This window comes from Melanerpes formicivorus, unplaced genomic scaffold, assembly GCF_026170545.1.
Source record: "Melanerpes formicivorus ecotype bairdi unplaced genomic scaffold, bMelFor1.0.p_v2 SCAF_10, whole genome shotgun sequence".
In the NCBI taxonomy this organism is placed as follows: Eukaryota; Metazoa; Chordata; class Aves; order Piciformes; family Picidae; genus Melanerpes; species Melanerpes formicivorus.
Window position 1 is genome coordinate 15745787 of NW_027142362.1, and position 24128 is coordinate 15769914.

A 24128-nucleotide genomic window follows, 5' to 3' on the forward strand; every position below is an offset into this window, starting at 1 on the left:
ATTAACAATGCAGTTTAAGATGGTTGGAGTGTTTTTTCTGCATACAAGAACTCATTTTCACATAGGTCATAGGAAGACAAGGAGTCATTGAATAACCAAAGCATACTTAAGCACAAAGTAAACAGAGAACAAGACCAAAGTTAGTAATGTGTATATTTTATTCTTCAGGAATTTCAGTTCCTTTTTGGTTTTATGGACAGATGTGCCAAACAAGCTACCATATAAAAAGCAGGAAAATTATATACTATTTCAAGTCAAGAGCAAATCCAGTTCTGGCTTCTGTTGTACCAGCCAACACTCAAAAAAACCCAAACCAACCTACCTATTTTGGACAACAATAGCAAATACTTAATTAGGTGCTATTTTGACATGTTATTCCCAACATCAAGTCAGTTAACTTCATAATCATATAGAAACACAAACTTCTGCATGTGTTTGTGGATGCTTTTGTGCCAAATCTCAGAACGCCAAATGAAAGTTCTTCAAACTAACTCCTGTACTAACTATTCCAGGTACACTTTCACCTTCACCAATTAACATAGTCAACTTTTTGTTATTCAGAGCAAGAGGGAACATCTCTGTATCATGGATTCACTCCTGGGAAGCTCATCAGGTCCAGTACACTGCTACATAGATGCACAACGTCAGGCTGAATATGGAAGCTGCTTCTTCCAGCCCTAAATACAACCTTGAGCAGTTCACTCAGGCTGTACGAGCAACTGAGAAATTTTCTGTGAACACAGCACTGGATAGCAGAATAGCCAAAGTTAGTCCACCAGCTTTCAAAAACATTCTTAACTCTACTTTTGATCCATATTCAACTCAGGAAATTCCCTGTGCTTTTGCACCAACACACAGCTGCTGCAGTTTTCCATGCTCTCCTGCACTCCAAATTAGCCCTCAGCCCTGCTGATCTGAACTGGAGCCCCTGGCCCTACTTACTGCCCTCTCCCAGCTCCTAGTCTAAATCTACTGCTGCCAGACCTGAACAGATAACTCAGCTATAGCAGAGCTTACTGGTTTGTCTTAAACTGCGCTATGCTGGAATTATAAACCCTACCGGTCCAGAAACGACCTATGTGAACTGGCCTTGGATGCCTCAACCTCTATGACAAAGCAGCAACACAAATAATCCACCCACAATTACTTTTACAACAAAAGCACTATTGCATTGTATTTTAAAGAAGCTCAACAACATTTCTTACTGAAGTTTCATTACAGTTCCCACACTAGACATGGGGTTTATCTGCCTGTAATTTGCCAGATGTTAACCATCTTGGACTTTTTCAAGTTAAGTATTTGTCCCAAGGCAAACTGTTGTGATTTAAGTGATTACTGCAACAACTAAGGCAAAAACTCTATTAAAAATAAGTCATTTTTATTATAAATTCTGGAATATTTTTTACTTTGAAAAACCCTTCTGCTTTCCTATTACTGAACAAAACCTTCTCTCTTATGTTAGGAAAAATTACCAATCACCAGAGAAAATCTCTACGTCTAAAACAATCCAGTTCTATATTTCTTCCCACGTTCCTCTACTGAGTAGCTGGTGTCCCATTTACACTTTAACATGTCCTAACTTCAATGTCTCCAACAAGTTTGTATGGAACTTCAGCCACAAACTTGCTGAATGAACCAACATCCTTCTTAAATTGTTTGCTTATGTTAGTTGATACAGCTAAAAGCAGCCCAAGGTCTCAAACAGTAACTGCATCTATGTGTACACTTTTTGGCTTACCAGAAACTGCCACGTCAGAAAGGACTGATGTAGTCTCTTGAAACAGCTGATTATAGACCCATAAACTAGCACTGAATTGAGCTACAAGCATTTTGCTGGCTGCATTCCCAATTCAGTGTGTTCTGTTTATCACAGGGAGTGAGGAAGAAAGTTCACTTGAAAGAGATACTTAATACAAACACAAGGCAGTTCCCTTTAGACAAGGGTGAAAGCCAGTCATAATCAAATTACTTCCCTGAAAAGGCCTGTGAGTTTTGCTTGCTTGATCAATATGTGAAATTCATCCACTTCTAAAAGATGAGAAAATATATGTGGGAACACAGAACACCACCCTCAACCCAGGGCAAGGAGAAAACTTGAAAGAGCATTTCTACCATTTGATCCTAAACTGAGCAGGCACCCAAGAGCCTAACAAGTCAGATTTACACTCTCTGTAGCCTTACATCCTTTCCCTAGTAATGGCCAAGAGCAGATGCTTAAAGAAATTATAAAAACAGCAGTTAGGAATAGTACTTCCTCTGCTATATCCTCCAGTTTCCAGTAAGTGATCAGAGACATTTTGATCCTAATGTTAAAATACGTATTGAGAATGTAAGACCTTTCTTCAACTTACTAAGCAACTTGAAATCCACTTCCACTTTTGGTATGCAGAGCAGCTTGCAGCAGTGAGCTCAGCAACACGTATTTTTTTTTACTGGAGTGGATTCTCTGTTTTAACTGACCTCCCCTGAATTATAGTTTTATAAAACTCCCTTTACATCGCATTCTGCCCCGCCCCCCCCCCCCCTCCAGCTGAAAAGCCCTTGGTCTACTTCGTGCCTGCTCACATAAAATGTATCCCAATCTTGTTGCCCTTCTTGGTATTTTTCTAGTTCTGTTACATTCTTCCTGAAGAGGATAACCAGAAATATGCATGCCATGCACACATGTGGATTTGTGCAACTCCATAATGCTGTTTAATTTTGTCAGTTTATTCCTTTCCTAATAAATCCTAACCTTCAATTTGCCTTTAAACTGTCAACAAGATTTGAGATGACATTTTCAGCAAGCTGCTCACCATAACAAACTATTCCCTGACTAGTATGTGAGACCATTACCACACTAGATGTTCTCCTGTGTGTAGTACTTGGCATTTATCAACACTGATTTTCAAATTGTCCATTCTGCTGTCCAGTCACTCATTATCATGAGATCTCTTTTCCTGCAACTTCACAGATGACAACTTTTCACTTTTGTTTCTTAACTTTTAATTAGTTGTCTATGAGGAATGTCAATGTGTTGAGGGTGTTTTTTAGAACTTTTGCTAATGATTCTTGTTAAATACTATTAAAAGCTCAGTGTCCTGCATTAACCAGCTCACCCATATTTGGATGCCATTGCTTAGTTTGATTTGCAAGACAAAACTTCCAAGCACTGAAAGCAGTGCTTGGTCTCCCTCCCTACAAACTGAAAACATGTCATATGGCTAATAATTCTATTCCACATACTCCTCCTTCCAGACTCCCCTGTTGCAGTAGCCTTTAGATCCACTTGTGGTAATTTAAAAATATCAGTGCACTACTTGCCATCTTCCTTCAGTAAAGGAATCTAATAGATTAAAAGATTATTCATTATAGTTTACACTTGTTAAAGGGCTTTTGTTGTATGAAACAATGCTTACATCATTGTAACATTTTCCAAAAGGTGTTTTTGTTTAACCCAAAGTGTTGATCTCATTTCTCACTGAGAGCAAAATGACCTGAAAGCCTGAAAGTTGTCTGACTACTTAATGACATAGTTCTCTGTAGAGAACTATGCCTTGGGAACAAGTTTTACTCTAAACACATGCTTAAATGTATAGTAAGCCTTGAGAGAAAATTACTATAGCTTGTGGCTATATTAAGAAAGCCACACCATCAGTGCTTCCCACTCTCTCATGGTAGTCCAAAAGGACATGAACCAACCTGAAGGCTGGATAATTAAGTATTTGTACAAGCTGTTTCAGGAGCTCTGCTCTGCATGGTTTTCCACTGACATGAAAAACCTAGCTAAACTCAGTTCAGACTAAAAAACAGAATGGGGTTTATTAATATATGTGCAGAGCACAATCAAGTAAAACTCCTCTTTAATATGTATGTGTCATGTCTGCTGGTGACTACAAAGTGCTAGAGTTTTCATGTCAAGAGTTATTGAAGTATTCTACTACAATTTAGATACTGCTCCTTACAGCACAAACATATTCTGAAAGTTACACATAGCTCATTGTTGCCAAATACAACTTGCTAAAAGTGACAAGGAAATGTTAGTGATGGAGCCAATACCAAACAGTATTACTTGACTACTTCCTTTGCTAATGCTTCCACACAGGAACTGTTCACAGCTAGTGTTAGCTGTAAGGTTTATCACATGCTTTGTGTTATCTTCTTTCTCCCCTTGAATAAGATTGCTAACCAAAAGCTAAAGGAATGAAGAAAGGTGGAGAAGCAGTAAGAAAAATCTGCATTTAAGCAAGATGGAAAATAAATCAGTACAATTTATCAAAACCCTACACATTATTAAATAAAGGATGAAAGTAGGCGCTTGCTTACAACTAATTATAAACAACATAATTATAATCTCTAATAATTATATCCACATGCCACATCAAGATATGCAATGGTGAACAATATAAAAATGATTAGGTAATGAGGTTATCATAGCACAATAGTATAAAGCAATGTCAGTTAGTGCTTTGCTTTGTAGTGTACCTATAATCTTTCTTCACCTGCCTTCTTTTCCCTCTCACTTCTTGGACAGATTTGGGACACCAGTGGCCATTCAGCCCCTTCATTCAGTATGCAAAGAGGGAGAATCACAATTGCCTCCCCTTGTCTCGGCAATTTTCCCTGATTGGGCCATTATCTCCTATGAAGAAGTATTGCTAAGACAAAAACTATACTCAGGGACCAAAAAATTCTTCAGTTCCAACTGAAGAATTTCTTCACACAAACCTAAAAGCCAGAAAATATTTTGATTATTTTAAACCACCTGTGATTTTTTGTTTGTTTCAAAATGTGCATTCTGTGCAGTAGAGACAAAACTTGAGTAAAATCGACTGTAGATAAAGGGACAGTAACATGATTTCAAGAAGTTATTTTAAAGGTATACAGTTGCTGAAAGAGATTTGAAAGTACATGTATGATATTCATATTAGAATAGAATAGGTTGGAAGAGACTTGCAAGATCATCATGTCTGACCTATCAACCAATCTAACCCACCTAAACAACTAAACCATGGCATCAAGCACCACATCAAGTCTCCTCCTGAACACCTCCGATGATGGTTACTCCACCACCTCCCTGGGCAGCCCACTCCAATGGGCAATCACTCTCTCTGTATATAGAATTTCTTCCTAACATCCAACCTAAACCTCCCCTGGCACAGCCTCAGACTGTGTCCTCTTGTTCTGGTGCTGGCTACCTGGGAGAAGAGACCAACATCTGCCTGTCTATAACCTCTCTTCAGGTAGTTGTAGAGAGCAATAAGGTCACCCCTGAGTCTCCTCTTCTCCAGGCTGAGCAACCCCAGCTCCCTCAGCCTCTCCTCATAGGGCTTGTGTTCCAAACCCCTCACCAACCACGCTGGCCAGCTTCCAGTCTTCTGGGACCTCTAACCAGCAGTCACACAGATGGGGAAGGAATGGCTAATGTCAACAGGGATATCAACATAACATTGTACTTGTTGAAGAGATTAACACAGCTTTGCTTTTTTTTTTTTTTTTTTTTTAAATAAAATTTATGGTCTACAGTAAGTTGAGCTGTAGTCACTGCTTCTGCATTACTCTCTACCTTTTAAAATTTACATACATAAAATAACATGTAAACTATTCCCTTACTCACTCCTACCCTCCCAGTTCACACCTGTGATGTCAAAGTGCTTTAGTTGCAGATCTATTTATACCCTAAGCAAAAAATAGATGCACTGCAAAAAAATAAATTAAAAACAGAAGTAAGAACTCAAGGATATTCTTCAATGCTGTAATCATGGACTACCCTTTCTTCCTGAGTCACATAAATGGAATTCCACTATCTACTGCAGGACTTACTCAGTAAGTTTCTACTCAAGATCAGCAGTGGTATATAGGCCATCACCACTCCACGCTTTTAATTAAATTGAAAAATAATCCAAGGCCAGTTGTCACAGAATGGAGTTTGATGGGTTTTTTTCTTCTTTTTTCCTTTATTTTTTTTTTTTTTAAGGTCAGCCTTTAACAAGCTGTTGATTATAGAAAGAGGAAATCTGATATGAGGTGGATGAAGTCAAGTAGCTAGGCATGTAAGAGAAGAATGCATAGACCTTTCGCTGCTTTGGACTCTGGAGTCTCTGACCAAAGCAGATTTCATGACTGCTCTGTACAGATAGCTGACATTACTAAATGCTACTCCAGTATCAACTCGTTAAATTTGAACCCAGACTCAGCATATCAGTATACTAGGCCAGACTAACTGGAGTCAACAGAAATATTTTGGGAGTTGTTTATTTTTAAATGCATCACAATACACCATGATAATTAACTGGACTATATAATTAAATGATTGCCACAGAATCTGTTATATTTGTCACAAAGGCTGTAGTAGCAAACAATAATATTTGCCTATTTCATTCCAGTGAATTGCTGAACTGCTATAAATTCAGCCACAGTTTTTACTTTGTTTGGTGATAGCATGCTTGACAGGATATTCTATTAAAAAGCAATTTTACATTAAGATGGAAAGGGCCATTTCAGGACTGAAAGTCTTCTGCGCCTGTCACTGCATAAAGGAATCTGAAAAAACCCATACTGCCATGAAACCCTTAGTACCCAGTTTTCTGCTGTCAGAGATTCTGAATTTGTAGGCAGACACAGCACAAATCTAGGTATTTGCAAACACAAGAAAAGTGCAACATACCAACAATTGGAGATTCAGACTATTTTTTTAACCACCTTGTCTCTCATTCTAATCAGAACACATACTCTTAAGAATTTAGGAAGCTTAAATCATGTTGCCACATTAACACAATAAAAATGCTCAAATCCCACACAAGTATGCTATCGAGTGCTTTAAGAAAGTTAAATCTCCTTAGATTTTATGTCAATCCACTCTTAACACCAGTTCTGGGAAACTGAAACAAACTACTGTCGGTTCAGTGTCTTACAAGGTTTTCTGGAAATGTTTGCTACCAATCTAATCCTGAACTTGGATTCTATCCAAACTGAATTTATTGAAATTGCTGCCGCTTACTGCACTGGGGCTTGGACTAGATGACCTTTGGAGGTATCTTCCAACCCAGACCATTCTACAATTCTATGAAATTCACTCAGTATAAAAATATGGAATACCTTACATATTAACAGCCATGAATCACAGAGGCTAGCAGTGCAAGCTGATGAAAGTTGCACTTGGAAGAGCATGACTCAACATGTTTTCCTTTTTACAATACACTTTTAAAAATAATTATATTTAAACATACCATATTCTGTTTGTGCTTGTTGTGGAATTTACCATCAACCACAGACTTAGATTTTGGGATGAAGAGGCAGCAAACAATATGCATAGTGATTACCTGTAATCCACTGTGAGCTTTATAATGAAGCTTAAACATAGACTGCGGTTTTACAAGATTGAAAGCACATTTATCTTCAAACTCTAAGCAAAAGGCAGTAGAAAATTTTAAAGTTAAGAAGCATAGAAACATCAGGCAGTAGTATGAGGGCAACAACAGACTGAAAGTTACAGGCTAATACCTCCAAGGCAAATATATTAACTAGTTTAGAAATGGAATGTCATAACTATAGATCTTTGCCATAAAGACTTCTGCTTAAATAGTGGTAATGTCAATTCATGAAGAATGAGATCTTAACACAATTTTGGTAAGCATTAATTGTTGCACTTTTATCACTATTCACAACTAAAACTAATATAGAATATTCAGATGATTCAAGTTGTTTAAACAAGTCTTAAAATCCACATTTTGTGGCTTATGCCTTACTAAAAATATAAATTGTCTTAACAGTTACAAGGCACAAACACTTCTGCATTTTAGTTGGGACATGCATTTCATTAAAAAAAAAAAAATGTTCAATATAAGCTTTCTAGACCCAAGTACTATAATTTGAACAGCAAAGTTGTTGGGAGAGGTATTAAGTTACAGTGAACTGCTCAGGCTAAAGTAGTGGTTGGGAGGGGAAAAGAAGAAAAAAAACAAGCAGAAAGGAAACACTGAAAATTCTTGTGGTTCAGGGTGTATACAGAAACAAATGGCATTTACAATTTTTATTACTTATTATTTATCTTTAATTCTACATGCAGAAACTGTTCTGTAACAGTCTATATGAAAAAGAAATTCTAAAATATTCCAGAAACCCACACATGTTATAGGCAATTTTAGTAATTGCTATTATTTTACTGAGAAGTTTTAACTATAGCTAGAGGACTTCATCTGAAGTTTAAGTAATGCCCATGTCTAGATAACTAGACAAGAAAATCCCTTGGAGTTCCTGTAAAATACAGGTATTTCACTGTAAGATCTATTCACCTATACTACTGTATCATACTCTAAGAAAAAAAAGTCTAAAAACTTAATGTTACAGATAATATAAAAACTAGATTCATAATGGAGACAGTTTGATATCATTGGGAAATTCTGAAATCAATGCGTTTAAGAATTGCTTGGAAATTTTATTATTTTCCAATTACATCTTGGCTGTAAAACACTGAAGATTTTTCTACACACCAGAACACTCACCTTATGGGGCCTCCAGAAAGAAGTGCTAGACATTTCCCTTTTAGAGCTTCCATATCTTTTCTTAACACTGGTTGTTTTTCCTTCATTCCCAGGTTTGAACTGTATGTGCAACTGAGATGTCCTTGCACTATGACACTCGTACTTAAGGCTGGATAAACAGCACGAAACTTTTTGATGTGATCCTTCCAATGAAACACTCCTTTGCAAAACATGGTGGGTTTTGCTCATCTGTGCATTTGGTCTTTCCAGTTCATTTCTACTAATGTGATATTCTGAATCTGGTTTTGAGGGTAAACATGCCGATGTGCTACGTGCCAGTTTTAAATGCGGGCATTTTACACTGGAGTTCAGATTTATCTCCGGACTGCAGCAGCCATTAACCATTTCACTGCTTGATGCTAATGCTCTTGGAGTGAGATGAACTGAAACACATGAGAAGCCATCATATACATCTTCACAAACTGCCTGTTCAGGACTACTCAAAATTTGGCTTTTGTCCTGTAATGATCTGTTTGAGTAAAGTGGTCGAATGTCTCTGACTTCACCAGAAGGGCAAACTGTTTTAGACAGTCGAAGTCCATTGACTGCTGTTGAAAGGAATCCCTTGGAAATGGTTTGATCTTCTTTTTGTGCCAGCTCACCAGGAGAAATAATTAGTTTATGGGATGTCTGATAGGCACTTCTATGTAATAGCTGACCTGAGCTTACTGGGGAAGCTGGAGGAGTACTGGAAGGACTCCTAGGGAAAATCACCAGTGATGAACAACGTCGCAGTGGAATTTTAGTTTTCTTCCTCACTGACAAAGCATCTTGGTCAAAAGTAGTATTACTTTTACACAGAACTTCCTGACATGAGTTGTTCCTATAGGAATTACATTTGTTTCCAGTGCTTCTATATGAAGAATCATCATGTATAACATTACTACATAAAGTACCATCACTTGTCAAAAGAGTGCCGCTACCACTGTCACTGATGACACTGTTACTATATGAACCCCCATCACTTGTGGTACTTGCACATGATCCATAGTCACTGCCAGCACTGCTGAATGATCCACTGTCACTGGCTGCAATACTGCTAAGACTGCCATTGCACAGGGCAGTATTGCTCAGAAGGCTATCATTAGATCGATGATCAACTATAATTTCAGCACTGCCATTTTCTTCATTACCAATACCAATGAATGGAGAGTCTTCGCCTGTAGCCACATCATCACCAGACTGATAACATTCACCAGATTTTCTAGTCTGTAGGGAAATATGCAATGAGGTGCTCTTTTTCATTTGCAGTGGAGAAATAGTTGCATTTTCCTCTTGATTAATTACTTGCTGCATTACAGGTGCATATGCAACTTGTCTAGGAGTCAGTTTCATTTGTGTAACATTAGGTGCAGAATTCTGCAGTTTTTTGAAGTACATACAACTGTTACCATCCAAAACATCTTCAGAGACTTCCATTGATGGGTCTGTGCTGCTTCTTTGGGTAGCAAAATGCAATCTTAACCGTCGTGCCATTTGTTCTCATTTCCACACATGTTAGCAAATGAAAACCACAAATATCCTTCAGCAGAAAGGCTACGAGCAGCTGCACAGAATTTAGAGCTTGTACATCACAACAGCAAAAAGCCCATAAAAAGCTGTAGTCTTTGTCCTAATTTCTAGAAGACACTAGTGTTAAAAAACCCCAAACTGTACCTCATGAAATGTCAGCCATTCGTTGAACTGCAGTTTGTGGACCATCTTTGCTTGCAGTCAGAAAGCATTCATTCACAAAGCACTTATGTTCCAACGACCTCTGCCGCAACACACTGACAAACACTACTGACCTTGTTTCAATTATACCTTCTGTAATTTGAATAAATGAATACAACAATCAACTTCCAGTAATTCCATGTTTAAAACAGCAAGTCCTGCTGCAGCTGCACTAGCTGAGTCAATGTGTCCGTACTTTCCTCAGCAGCGTATGACTACTAATATTTTTACCCATAGGTTTAGAATTACAGGAAGTCGGTAGGAATGAAGTCCCATATAATTGAGTATCAAGTCTAAGATTGAATTTCCAAATAGTAACCATGCTAGCAAACTGCTGAGGTCTGAATTATGCATAAACCAGTGAAATAAGACTTATGCCTCTTAAAAAAAAAAAGAAAAAGAAGTCTCTGCACTAGTTAAATAAAACTTTAAAGAAACCTGGTATTATCTTGCAATCTACATGCTTTTTAGAAACTGTGTTTGCTTAATAGTTGCACAGTAGAAACCTCCCCTGCTAAATAACTCACAATTTTCCATGAGGTGTAACTGAATTAGAACCACAAAAAGTTATTCTAATTAGTAATTTGGCATTTATTTTCAGCCTACCATGTTCACTTTTTAGATACCAACCATTTCAAATTACAGCTGTTAAAGGTAGAAGGAAACTATTCTTACAAGCTGAAGTACCTCATCTTGTATGACGGAAGCCCACAACAAGAAGATACTGATTTGAATTCAATATGGCATGCAAATATATGACCAGCTATGCAAACTTTACAACACTAAATATGCAAATGCAATTACCAATCACAGTTACAGAAGAAAGTTATTCTGTACAATTACACAACTTTAAATGCATAAGCCAGTTTTTAACTACAGACTTTTATTCCTTAAACAATATTAGCATATCAAGAAGTTAAGACTGTCAAGTCTCAAAAGAGTAAGGGGATTGAGAACTCCTACAAAATGTTTCATAGGTTCATATCGTGTGAGCAGGTCTTTGCTGGCACCTAGTGGGACCTCTGAAAAAAGACAATCTTGAATTTCATTAAGTAGGTTGTCGCGTTGGTTTGTTGGATTTTCAGGGGGGGAGGGGGTGGGACGTTGTCTTGCTGTGGTTTGTTGTTGTTTTGTTGCATTGGTTTTGGCTTTTGTAAACAAATATTTGGCTATGAAAGTACTTTTGAATACAGAAGCCACACGATGCAGTACTAAATGCTACCACACAAACATGAGATTACTTAGTGCTACTGAAAAAGCGCAAAGAGAAAGAACACTAGGCCATTTATACTTTTATAGGTCACACTACTAGAGTTTTTTTCTGCTCCATATTTATTTAACCTTTGCTATATTTTAAGCTAGAAGGCAGTAAAATGAATATTTGTGCCTCCTTTCCAAAAAAGAGCCAAGAATCAAATTCAGAGTACCCTATTCGCAAGCAACCAATTTGTTTTCTAATTATACCCCAGGGCTTACTTAACTTTCATTATCTGAATTCCATTATTAAAATGCAGCAAAAAATTAATATGAGCTTATTCATAAAAAGCCAACAAATACAATAGTTAATTTATTTCATTATGCTTTACCAACTGCACTTTTATATGTTGGAAGGGGACTGAGACACGGGGAGAAGAGGCTTTTGGTCACCGTTTCATAAAGTTAATTTGAACTTCAAGCACTATATTAAAAAAACAAACACATTAAAAACAAACCCACCCAAACAACAACAAAACCATAATAAAACACACCATAATATATGCAAATGAAGAGTAAAAAAAAAAATAAATTAAAGAATTCTTGAAGCTCTTTTTCTCTCCAACAACAAATTAGGAACAGTTTGTAATATCTTAGTATGCTAAACAACACATAGCAACTTTATTAGAGATACTGCTTTTAAAGAAAGCAAGCAGCACTTGATGAACTGAAATGTTTCTCATTTTACTAAAGAAACCTCAAAGAAAATAATAACCTGGCATTATTTGGTAACTCGGGCTTCAGATTTAAGTGAAATTTCTTTCTGCAACAGTACAGCCAACTACAACTTCTGTAGACATGAAAGGGGTTTTAAAATGTGAAATTCTATCTTGCTGAATTAGAGTTGACAAAAATAAATTGAAAAAAATTAATTTTAAAGAAGTATCAATGTCACAATATCACTGACTTCTTCAGTATCTGTGAGAGATTTTGGCATTTCATTTTGAAATATACACAACTGTGACTATATATACACACATGTGTGTGCACAATTGTGACTATATACATATAATCACACTTAAGAAACAAAGAATAATTTCCAAGCCAGTGCCAATAATATGTTTTAGTGGTTCCTCTCCCATAAGCAAAGGTGTCAAACAATTACTCCAGATTAGAGGAAGAATATTAAGGAGCAATCTTGTTAGACACCAGAAAAAGTACTGGCTTTCTACCCAAAAGAATCAAGAATTTAACTTTTGAATCAATTGTGCCTTCCAGCTTCCAGAGGGTGGCAGTAATGTTCCAATGGACAAAGTACTTCGACCTCAAGAAGAATGCACCGTAACTTACAACATCACCTTGAGACAAGTATTTCCAGCATCCTGAAAAAATAATATTTAACCTGTCCTGTGAGCCACAAATGCTGGTGATTGCCTTTGAAACTGCCTTTAAAAAAAAAAAAAAGGACACTATATTTTAAATACTTTGATCAGGTAAATACAGTCAAATACTTCACTTCGGTCAAGAAGTAAATGGTTTGGGGACTGTGCAATGCCTACCACCAAGAAACATGCTGTCTCTTAAATCTAATTATGCTAGACGATTTGTACTTATATTTATACATATTTGCACTCTTTCCAACTTCAGCAAAACAGCAACTCCATAAAAGATACAGTACAGAAAGCACTAGGGAAAAGCAAGTATTTCATAGCCAACGTACTACTCCAGAATAAAAAGATCCAGTACAACAGCTTCCAGAATGAAACTGTCTATGGAGTACAAACTAAAGAGTACTCAGTCCCTCCTATAAGTTTGAAACTATTGCAGAAGGAAAAAGTGTGTAATCCAGTGATAGAGGATGTCTGAGAAGTAGCCTTAAGATGCAAGTGTCATGACTGTAGTGCTCCCTGCCTTATCCATTATAATAAAACATACAGACAGAAAGACAGGCAAGTAAACATCTTCACGCATAAAATGCGAGTATCACAATATCACTAAGGTTGGAAGAGACCTCAAAGATCATTGAGTCCAACGGACAGAGAAGTTTTGATTTCACTGAGGAAAATGCACAAGCTACCCCTATGACCTGCCAGAACAACATCTATCCACAAGATCACAACCCAGTGTTCACTTGGTAACATTTCCAAAGAAAACACACACATGCTTTCTTTCATGCTACTCTTCATGCACCAAAAAAGCTTCTCACATTGTGTACAGAGATAATCAATACCACTTTACTTGTGGGAAAAATAAAACATTCATTGTGCAGCTTTTAGTACCACAGTAGAATTTGGCCACATAATGTGAAAAGCACTATAAAAGAACAATGCTTTTGACTCAGAAGTTAAAAATAAAAATTTCACTGCTTCAAATCATCACAAAGTGTCATAATGTGAGATAAGTAAACTAGTCAGTTCTGCCTCTCACTTCTGGTTTCATTAGAGTAGTCAGGATTGTTTGGGGTGGGTTTTTCATCCATGCTGAATCCAGACAAACTGCCATTCACTTCTTAATATATTACAGTATTACACAAAAGAACCTACCAAACGGTTTTCATCAAATACTTCAAAAAGAAGTCTGTGTTTCTGAGGATCAACCTATGAAAAATAAAGATGTTAATAGTTAAAATATGAAAATATTTAAAATATATGTTTAATTGCAGAATTTCTCTTAAGTGAAATCTGTTTATGCAGAGCAAAAGAAATACATAAGACCTAAATTAATCAACAAATCTACACCTTGATACCATTTCACTATGCAACATATTTCTGTTGGAATAAAGGAGCCAAGGCTGGTGCTATCCCAAACTGCTTTACATCCATGCTCACGTCTTAAAACATTCATGGAATAAAGAAGATAACATCAGAAAAAATTTCCAAGTGTGTTACTGTAACATCCAAAGTAGGTAATAAGGCTGTAAAAACACTTACTCTAAATAAGAGTTCTTCATTCCACTTGGGGTTTAAGGACTACATGTGGGAAGAAGGAAAAAAAATGAAAAAAAGGACATTGGTTATAGTGATGATTCTGTATTGATGTCTTTGCCATGTTACATCTGGTTTATCTTATGTAACAATCCACTTAAAGTACTAAAGCTTTAACCCTGTTGTCGCAGGTAAAAGTCACAGGACTGATAATGTTTAATACAGTATAGAATAGGGACAATTTGTGCAAGTTTTCTCACATTTTGGCTAATGCAAGGATGCAGAGAAGGGCTCATTCATTATATAGTCCAAATCAGTTAATTTATGGTATGCCTTCAAGTAATAGTCACTGCCTTCAGTTCAATATCTGTATTGTTTGCATGCAAACATATGTTAATCCTGAAATTATGGAATCTTATCAAATGCCAAATCTCTCACCAGTGTAATTAAGACCAGGCACAGGTGGGCCAAACACAATATAATTCACTCTACTAAACACATTCTTTCAGTTGTGGCTATTTTTTCAAATAGCCACAACTGAATAGCCACTCAAAACTTGCATCATAACTAAACTAACAGTCATCAATGTGAAAGAAAAATAGATGAGAAAAATTATTTAGAGGCATACTTTCTATAGCACATATATATTTTTTCATTTTTAGTTTATCTAACATAAGTTACCAGTACTGGGACTTACTATTTCCTGCAGGTATCAAGAGAAATGAGTAGCATCATAATTCAGATTAACTGTGTAATTTGGTGTTGAAATACCATAAATTGTGTTTGAAACATAGAAAAGATTAAAGTTGTAAAGCAAGAAAATAAAAAGATAGCCAGGAAGAAAGATTCTTACAGCATTAAACATCACAGAAAATCAGAGGAATCCAGTATGTCCATTATGGTTATCAGCGACGGAGATAGGAATCAATATGGCTGATCAATGTGATCGAGTATTGTTCCTTTATTGTTCCAGTGTTGCAGGCCGATGGTGCAGGCCTGAGGTGCAAGTATAGCACAGTAAAGTGTAGAAGAAACAGGAGACAGGAAAGGCAGAAGTGCGTAGCAAGGCAACTGCTACAACTTATATAAACTCGGAGTGCCCTGTTGGCATAGCTCCATTGGTTCCCTCTGAGTGACCACACATTGCACTATTACAGATTATTGGTCCAACTACTAATGACACAACGAGGTTGTTGATGCAGGTGCATGTCCTGTTGTCCCAAGATAACTGTCCATGTTTATAGCTACCAGTGTCTTGTTTTAGTTACATGCTGCAGGCACAGCACTGTTTTGCTCCACTGCTAGCTGGTTCTGCATTTATGCTGAGCATGGCCTACCATCAAGTCAGGCTCTAGGCCTGCACTGCCAGATTGCTCACACTGCTCGTCACTGGCATTGCCACAGTCCATGAATTATGTAGTTGTTAATTACTACTAAGCTATTATTCCTTAGTGTTTATTTTCTATTAAATACAATTAACAAAGAGAAAATACCAGAACAATGTCATGAACAGACAAGCAGAGCAGATCATGAAACATACCTTTCCCCATGTCCATTTACTCAAATGACATTAATTCCCATATTTCTTATAGTATTAACTTTTCCTCTAGAGTGCAATCAAAACCAAACCACAACCCAACAGATCCACAAAAATAAGATGGCTTACCTTTTTAATAGTTTTTGTCTGAACACTGGTAAGGATTCCATTCACTGGATCATACACTGTTACTTTCACATATGGGTCACTTGCAAGGCATAAAGAAAAACGATAAGCATTCTGCTTTACATACTTTTCTTGTCAGTGTTACTAGCAGTTGAGTTTAAAAGGCTTAAACAAATATAAGCTATGAAACGAGGAGTTACAATTACTTTATGAACACTATGCATATTTGTACCTAGCAATCATTTTCTAAATGCTGTTCTCTCTAAAACTAAACACTGTTAGTGATTATGACCACACTAGCTACACCATTTTATATTCTTTATACCACTACAATTTGATTCTCTCTCCTTTTTCTCAGTTCTTATTTCATGTGAACCGATTTATTAAATCTTCATGCATTTCAACAAGATATACATGAAAAAGAAAAAAATCTCAAACAGTTATGATGAAAAAAGCTTGAAGTATTACATCTTGTTTTCAACAGTTTAGTACATCTGGAATTTGAGGTACTCCCTTGAATATGCAATAATATTTTAAGAGTTTCTACAGTGTGAGTTTAACCCAATTTTTTATGTTAAGGAAGGTGTCCTAATATGGTTGCTTATTGGCCTACTGCCTCAGATTTTTTTTCCTCCTTCCTGTACAGTAAACAAGTTTATATAAATATCTGCTTTCACGAAGACTCAAGGTACTCAATTCTTCAGACTAATAACAGAAGATGACCAAGACTGTCTGCCATAGAGTAAGAGAGCACAGATCAGCACAACTTTTGTTTAACACAAAGAAATATGGAGAAGATTGTCTGGCTTTTGGAAAAATACAAATATCAGAAGAAAAATTTATCTAGTGTTAAACAAGTGTCATATGTAACGATTTTGTTGTAGAATAACAGCATTCCTGTACATATGCCAACGCAGCTGACAGCAGAATTGTTACTATACCCACTCATACTTTTCTAGACCATCTGCACATGAGCCAGGGGGAGGAAAAAAAAAAAAAGGCAGAAAAAAAAAAAGCAGCTTTAGTACAAGCTGCATGATGTTTCTACAAGGTCCTACAAAGCATTTAAATTACCAATTCAAAAGTTTGCCCTTTCCTATGGTAAATGTTAAGCCACTGCAATTGTTTTTTATCTTACAAGTATTTTTAACTTTTACATTTATACATATCCAGAGCCTGCAGCCACTGGTATGGGTTTACCACATCTATAATGGTGGTGGATGCTATTCCTTTGCATATAACTTGAGTTGGAATGGTCTCATTGTTACCACTGTTTACTCCAAATCTTTAAAGCACAGATAAGACAATTTTGATTATAACTGAACTCTTGCTATTTTTCATAGTATCAGTCAGGGTTGGAAGGGACCACAAGGATCATCTAGTTCCAACCCCCCTGCCATGGGCAGGGACACCCCACACTAGATCAGGCTGGCCAGAGCCTCATCCAGCCTGGGCTTAAACACCTCCAGGTACAGGGCCTCAACCACCTCCCTGGACAACCCATTCCAGGGCTTCACCACTCTCATGGGGAAGAACCTCCTCCTCACATCCAGCCTGAATCTCCCCACCTCCAGCTTCATTCCATTCCCCCTAGTCCTATCACTACCTGATATCCTGAGAACTCCCTCCCCAGCCTTCCTGTAGGCCCCCTTCAGATACCGAAGGCCACAATTAGGTCACCTAGGAGCCTTCTCTTCTTTTATTGCAGTCTACCCAAAGAAAAGTACATACATTTACCTATCCCTCCAGATCAACCTGTTCTACCACGCAGAGAGTTAAACCTTTCCACTCATTGTATTGCCAATGCATAAGATCTGTCCAAATGACTCTTGGGCAAGAAAACAGGTACCTTCATGTTAATATAGTGTCTGAACATTCCATATAAGTTTAAATGGTTCTGACTTTTTCAAAAGAGGTAAAGCAGGATTTACTAAGATCTAAACAAGTGGGGGGGGGGGAGGGGGGAACAGGAAGAAAAAAAAAAGAAACAGCTGTCCTTCAATATATCAATGACTTATATTCTTACCTGGCTCCTAAGATATCCTTCTTGGCCAGGCCAATTCCAGCTATAACCTTCACCCTGACAATACGAGTGTTCTCCTAAAAGAGAAAAGAGCATGTTCAAGATGCATTCAGATTTATTTTTCAGATCTATTTTTAATTTATAAAGCTAAAATAAATTATTGGAATAATTTTGAATTTACACTGAAAACCATAGTTACTTTTGACAGAAACAGCTCTAAGTTTCAGTGGGAAATGTATTCTACCTTTACCTCTTTTAAAGTCTTATCACCGTTGTATTCACACATGATGGTAAAAACAGACTCCAAACAACTGGTTAAGCCAAGACAGTAGGGTTTAATTATAATTTTTTTTAACAACTTTGTTTCTCAGTGTTCTAAAGGTATGAGATTTTTGTTTGTTAGAGTGCTTAATCCAACAAGACAGGATTGTTTCTGTATCAGATTGGATGCAGTACATACATGCTGCACAGCACACACATGAAGATCTCCTAGGGCAACAGCAAAGGCAAACTGCTGTTCCCATAGTCCACACTGCCCCATGACTTCTGCTGCTCCCAACTGTTCCAGGAAGGCAGGCATCTAAGAGCAGTTTCTGCAAGCAGTTTGCCAGTTTCAGAGCAGGTAGCTCTTTGCTGTCTTTTCTACAGAGTTGGCATCGACCTTTGTGAGAATGTGCTCTGAATAGCATAACAATTGTTGTCTCACATGGGCATGATCTGTTAGGACACAAGGAATGCACTGCCATTTGCATCTCACTAGACATACAAACGCGTAAGGTCTGAGCAAGTTTTCACCTAATGGTATCTTGGCATTCATCAGAAAGTTGGAAATAGGCTCTGACCATGAATTTATTTCCTGAGGGGAATGAGAAGAGTATCCAACTTATAAGAGTAGTAGTGAAGAACTCTGGGGAAAGGCAAGAATAAAAAAAAATCTTGTATCTATTTTTATTTAACAGCACAGAGAGGCCACAGTCAAGATACTGGGATTCCTGAAATGACTTGTCAGCAGGGTATGAGATTTTTAACAACCCAAAAACCTATTTCAGTTACACATCATTCAAATCACAGCTTCACAGGAGTGATGTGATTGCACTCCTCCAGTTAATTAATACAGCTGTGGAGAGTCTTATGTGTCTCATCTGATAAGCTACTGAATTCAAGAGGGGGGAAAAAAAATCCTAGCAGCTGTGACCATGTCAGAGGAAGAAGACAAATGAACACTTTCTCTGGAAGTTAAAAAGCTTTGCAGATGAAGGACTGTTTGTAAGCAATGGCTAGTCATAGACATTTGTGAGGAAAGCTGATGCAATCTAGATGGTTAAGGAGTTAAATAGATACTGAGAGCAATGGGTGAAGCACCAGATGTTGTCCCTGGGGCCTTTCTGAATTCCACATGTGATTGAAAGTGCTTTCAAAAGGAGAGGTAGGAAGCACTCAAACGTTGCTTTATCATTGGTCTCCTTCATAACCACAGGACTGAACTGACTAACCAATACAAAAAAAAACCCAGAGAATTGCATGCTAATCCTGAGGCAGGAATTATTGGCTAACAAGACAAAGCTGAAAACAAATCACTAAATAGTAATTTTTCATTATTTTTTATTTTTTAAAGTAAGCAAGTTGTTCTCACCCTCTATAGTTAGAGGTGACTGTGATGAACATTGACAATATCCTCTTGCTGGCAAAACAATCAATTAACCAGGACAATTCCAGCCAAATCAGAAGTCTTCCACCTTCACCTCAAAGAAAATTGTCTCCTATTATGAAATCTAAAGGTTCAGAAAATGCAGCCCAAACAACCAACCTCACCCTGCAAAGACCACTGGAAGGTGACCTGAGCTTTTAAAATCTAGTCACCATCAGGCTTGAAGGCACATAATGCTGCACATTTGTTGACAGCAGTATCTTCTGACAATTACTTGGCTTCAGTGACATTCAACACTGAGTTTCAGAGACCACTCATGCGGAGAAGTACCACATGCATTTCTGCTTTCACTGACTACTTCTGCACTTCTTTCAGTGCACCACTACCCTTTTCCAACAAGAGTGTCCTCATTCACAGCCCATGGGACCCAACTGATAGAATCCAGATCAAGAAAGAATCTCAGAAAAAGACCAAGTGCAGATGTTGGCATAGGATACACTGCTCAAATACCTTTTCTTGTATCTACATTTAGTTGTTAAGACCATAAACTTTTATCAGTTATTCAAGCACAGGAAAAGACAATTAAACTCTTTAGGGCACAGGTGTCTCAGAGTCAGGCTTAACAGGGTATCAACATAGTCCACATGAGCAAGCCAAGATAACTGAATTTTCAGTATTCAGTCAAGCTAAGAGGGGTAGCAAGAAGACCTCCACTCTGGACTTCTGGAGGGCAGACTTCAGGTTACTCAAGGAACTAACTCAGAAGGTTCCTTGGGATAAAGCCCTTAAAAATAAAGGGGTCCAGGAGAGCTGGACCTGCTTCAAGGAAGAACTCTTGAAGGCGCAGGAACAGGCTGTGCCGATGTGCCAGAAGATGAGCCGACGGGGCAGACGGCCAGCCTGGATGGGCAATGAACTTTTAATAGAACTAAGGGAGAAAAAGAGGGTGTATCATCTTTGGAAGAAAGGTGAGGCAACCCATGGAATGTTTAAGGACGTTGCTAGATCATGTAGGAAGAAAATTAGGGAGGCAAAAGCACATTTGGAGCTTACACTGGCCTATGCTGTGAAGGACAACAAAAAGTCCTTCTATAAATACATTAATAGTAAGAGGAAGGGCAAGGATAACCTCCACTCCTTGGTGGACATGGAGGGAAATGTTGTAACAAAGGATGAGGAAAAGGCAGAAATACTTAACACCCTCTTTGCCTCAATTTTTACTAGCAGGACGGAATGTCTTCCAGACAGCTGGCCTGCAGAGTTGGCAGAAGGAGCCAGGGAGCTGCATAGTTTCCCTGTTCTAGGAGCAGGTAGTTGGAGCTCTCCTCAGCCATTTGGATCCCCACAAGTCCATGGGACTGGACGGGATCCATCCTAGGGTGCTAAGAGAGTTGGCAGATGAGCTGGCTAAGCCACTCTCCATCATTTTTCATCAGTCCTGGCTCACTGCAGAGGTCCCAGAGGACTGGAAGCTGGCCAATGTGGTGCCCATCCACAAGAAGGGCCGGTTGGATGAGCCAGGGAATTACAGGCCTGTCAGCCTGACCTCAGTGCCAGGCAAGATCATGGAAGAGGTCATCCTGCGTGCAATCACACAGCACTTACAGGATGGCCAAGGGATCAGGCTCAGCCAACATGGATTTAGGAAGGGCAGGTCCTGCCTGACCAACCTGATCTCCTTCTATGATCAGGTGACCCGCCTGGTGGATGTGGGGAGGCCTGTGGATGTAGTCTACCTGGACTTCAGCAAGGCCTTTGACACCGTCCCCCATAGCAAACTCCTGGCCAACCTGTCAGCCCATGGCTTGGATGGGAGCACACTGCATTGGGTTAGGAACTGGCTGGACGGCCGAGCCCAGAGAGTGGTGGTGAATGGTGCCACATCCAGATGGCAGCCAGTCACTAGTGGTGTGCCCCAAGGATCAGTGCTGGGCCCCATGCTCTTTAACATCTTTACTGATGATCTGGATGAGGGCATTGAGTCCATCATCAGTAAATTTGCTGATGGCACCAAGATGGGGGCAGGAGTTGATCTGCTAGAGGGTAGAGAGGCTCTGCAGAGGGACCTCGACAGTCTGGACAGATGGGCAGAGTCCAACGGCATGAGATTTAACACATCCAAGTGCCGGGTTCTGCACACTGGCCACAGCAACCCCATGCAGTGCTACAGGCTGGGGTCAGAGTGGCTGGAGAGCAGCCAGGTAGAGAGGGACCTGGGGGTACTGGTTGACGGTAGGCTGAACATGAGCCTGCAGTGTGCCCAGGCAGCCAAGAGGGCCAATGGTATCCTGGCCTGCATCAGGAACAGTGTGGCCAGCAGGAGCAGGGAGGTCATTCTGCCCCTGTACACTGCACTGGTTAGGCCACACCGAGTACTGTGTCCAGTTCTGGGCCCCTCAGTTTAGGAAGGATGTTGACTTGCTGGAACGAGTCCAGAGAAGGGCAAAGAAGTTGGTGAGGGGTTTGGAACACAAGCCCTATGAGGAGAGACTGAGGGAGCTGGGGTTGCTTAGCCTGGAGAGGAGGAGACTCAGGGGTGACCTTATTGCTCTCTACAACTACCTGAAGGGAGGTTGTAGACAGGCGGATGTTGGTCTCTTCTCCCAGGCAGCCAGCACCAGAACAAGAGGACACAGTCTCAGGCTGCACCAGGGGAGGTTCAGGCTGGAGGTCAGGAAGAAGTTCTATACAGAGAGAGTGATTGCCCATTGGAATGGGCTGCCTGGGGAGGTGGTGGAGTCACCATCATTGGAGGTGTTCAGGAGGAGACTTGATGTGGTGCTTGGTGCCATGGTTTAGTTGTTTAGGTGGGTTAGATTGGTTGATGGGCTGGACACGATGATCCTGAAGGTCTCTTCCAGCCTGGTTTATTATTATTAAGTAGGCTCCAAACTCCTCAGATTTTAAAATGGGTCTAATCACATGGCTTTTTACTTGTATCGTAAGAGACATCTGCTTTACAGAAAGAGTTGCTTTGCATGTGGCCTCAGTAAAGCAGAAACCTCAGACTGGCATGCTGAAGGTTGATTTTAACATACTTTGCTGACTATTATTTGTTTAGGGTCAGTACCAAACTACAATAGCTACAGGATTTTAGCTAGTCCAGAACAACTAAGCAAGCTGAGATTTGCTTATGAACTGCCATATAGAATAATAAAAACAGTTTTAAAAAAATAATAAAATCAGAATTGTTCAGAACAATCTTCCTCATAGATCTCCATTTCTACTTTCACTTTCTTCACTAACCACTCTCCCCTCCCAAAAACCCACCACACATCTTTTTGTGTATTTTTAATGGATAGGTGACACTGAAGGATCCACTTCTTCCTTTTCCAAGCCAAAAAGAATAGAAACTTCAGGGAGAAGAAACCATGCTCATGTGCAAGGACAACACTTAAACACTAGATACTACATTGGTGTTCTCTGGTCACACTAGTGCACAATGCAGATCAGGAGAAATCCAGACAGCTCAATCCAAATGCAGCCAGAAGTGCCTTTCACTGGAAGGTCCCATTATGCTATGACCCCACACATCCTGATGTAGCGGCGAGGCCTGACAGGATACAGCTCTGTGCTGTAACTATATGACCTTTTCTCCCCATCCATTGACAGGCCAAATTATCAAGGAACTGCTGCTACAGATCATAAAATCTGTTCCCAAACACACTGACCTCAGAAAGCAATAAACAGCCAAACAGCTTCAGGACTGTTTGAAGCTAATTCCATGCAGTCAAAAATTAGGCAGAAACAAGGCATTAGATACTTGGTTCTGATGACACAGAGAATAGGTTCATGTAAATTTACAGGAGTTTTCAGCAAGCTGCAATCCATTTCTCAGGTTCAAGAATTATTTCTGACGTGTCCCAAACCTCCAGCACGTGACTGACTGGAGTCAGACTCAGATCTAAGTAACAACAATACAGAGAAAGCAGTTTGGTATGCACAGGATACCTAGAGGATTCAGATAAAATAATTTCATAGCAATATAAAAGTTTTACATTGGGAGAAAAGTTCTTCAGAGTACTTATTTGATTAGTACCACAAAATAAATTTTACTAGCTTTCCTATTTTAATTTTTGGTTCATGTTTTTGATTTCTTTTTTTTTCAGTATACTTTTACCAAAAAGATCCATACAGGATCTGAGGAAACAGCAAAACCAGGATTGTTCTTCTAATGTAAAACATAAAATGGTAGTATCTGCTGGACTCCCAGACAGCTTTTTCTGAGGAAGCCAATATAAAATGTCAGAGCAGTCCAACAGAGAGCACACTTTGTAGTAAACAGTTGCTCTAGGCAACAACATCCTGTTATTCTTTTGTTCCAGCTAGATACTACCACCAAATCAAGCCAAGGAAAGAACATCAAAGGTTATTATGATAAAATGATGAAAGAGTACAGCAGCATCACCTTCCAAGATAACAGCAGTATCAGGAATTCTAT

At 38.8% G+C, this 24128-nt stretch overlaps 1 protein-coding gene across 3 annotated transcripts in view; it reads right to left on the minus strand.

The window, feature by feature from the left end:
• Nucleotides 1–24128, minus strand: part of NEDD4 (NEDD4 E3 ubiquitin protein ligase) — a 54711-nt gene that overhangs the window by 24803 nt on the left and 5780 nt on the right. For 2 of the 3 annotated variants that reach the window (XM_068143885.1, XM_068143886.1), the window contains exons 2-5: nt 18043–18116; nt 16020–16098; nt 14360–14398; nt 13973–14026 (exon numbers count right to left, since the gene is read on the minus strand). In XM_068143885.1, coding sequence (XP_067999986.1) covers nt 13973–14026; nt 14360–14398; nt 16020–16098; nt 18043–18116 — 246 coding nt within the window. Of the gene's footprint in view, nt 1–8483; nt 10111–13972; nt 14027–14359; nt 14399–16019; nt 16099–18042; nt 18117–24128 lie in introns of those variants that run through there. The other variant, XM_068143884.1, reaches the window with a different exon arrangement.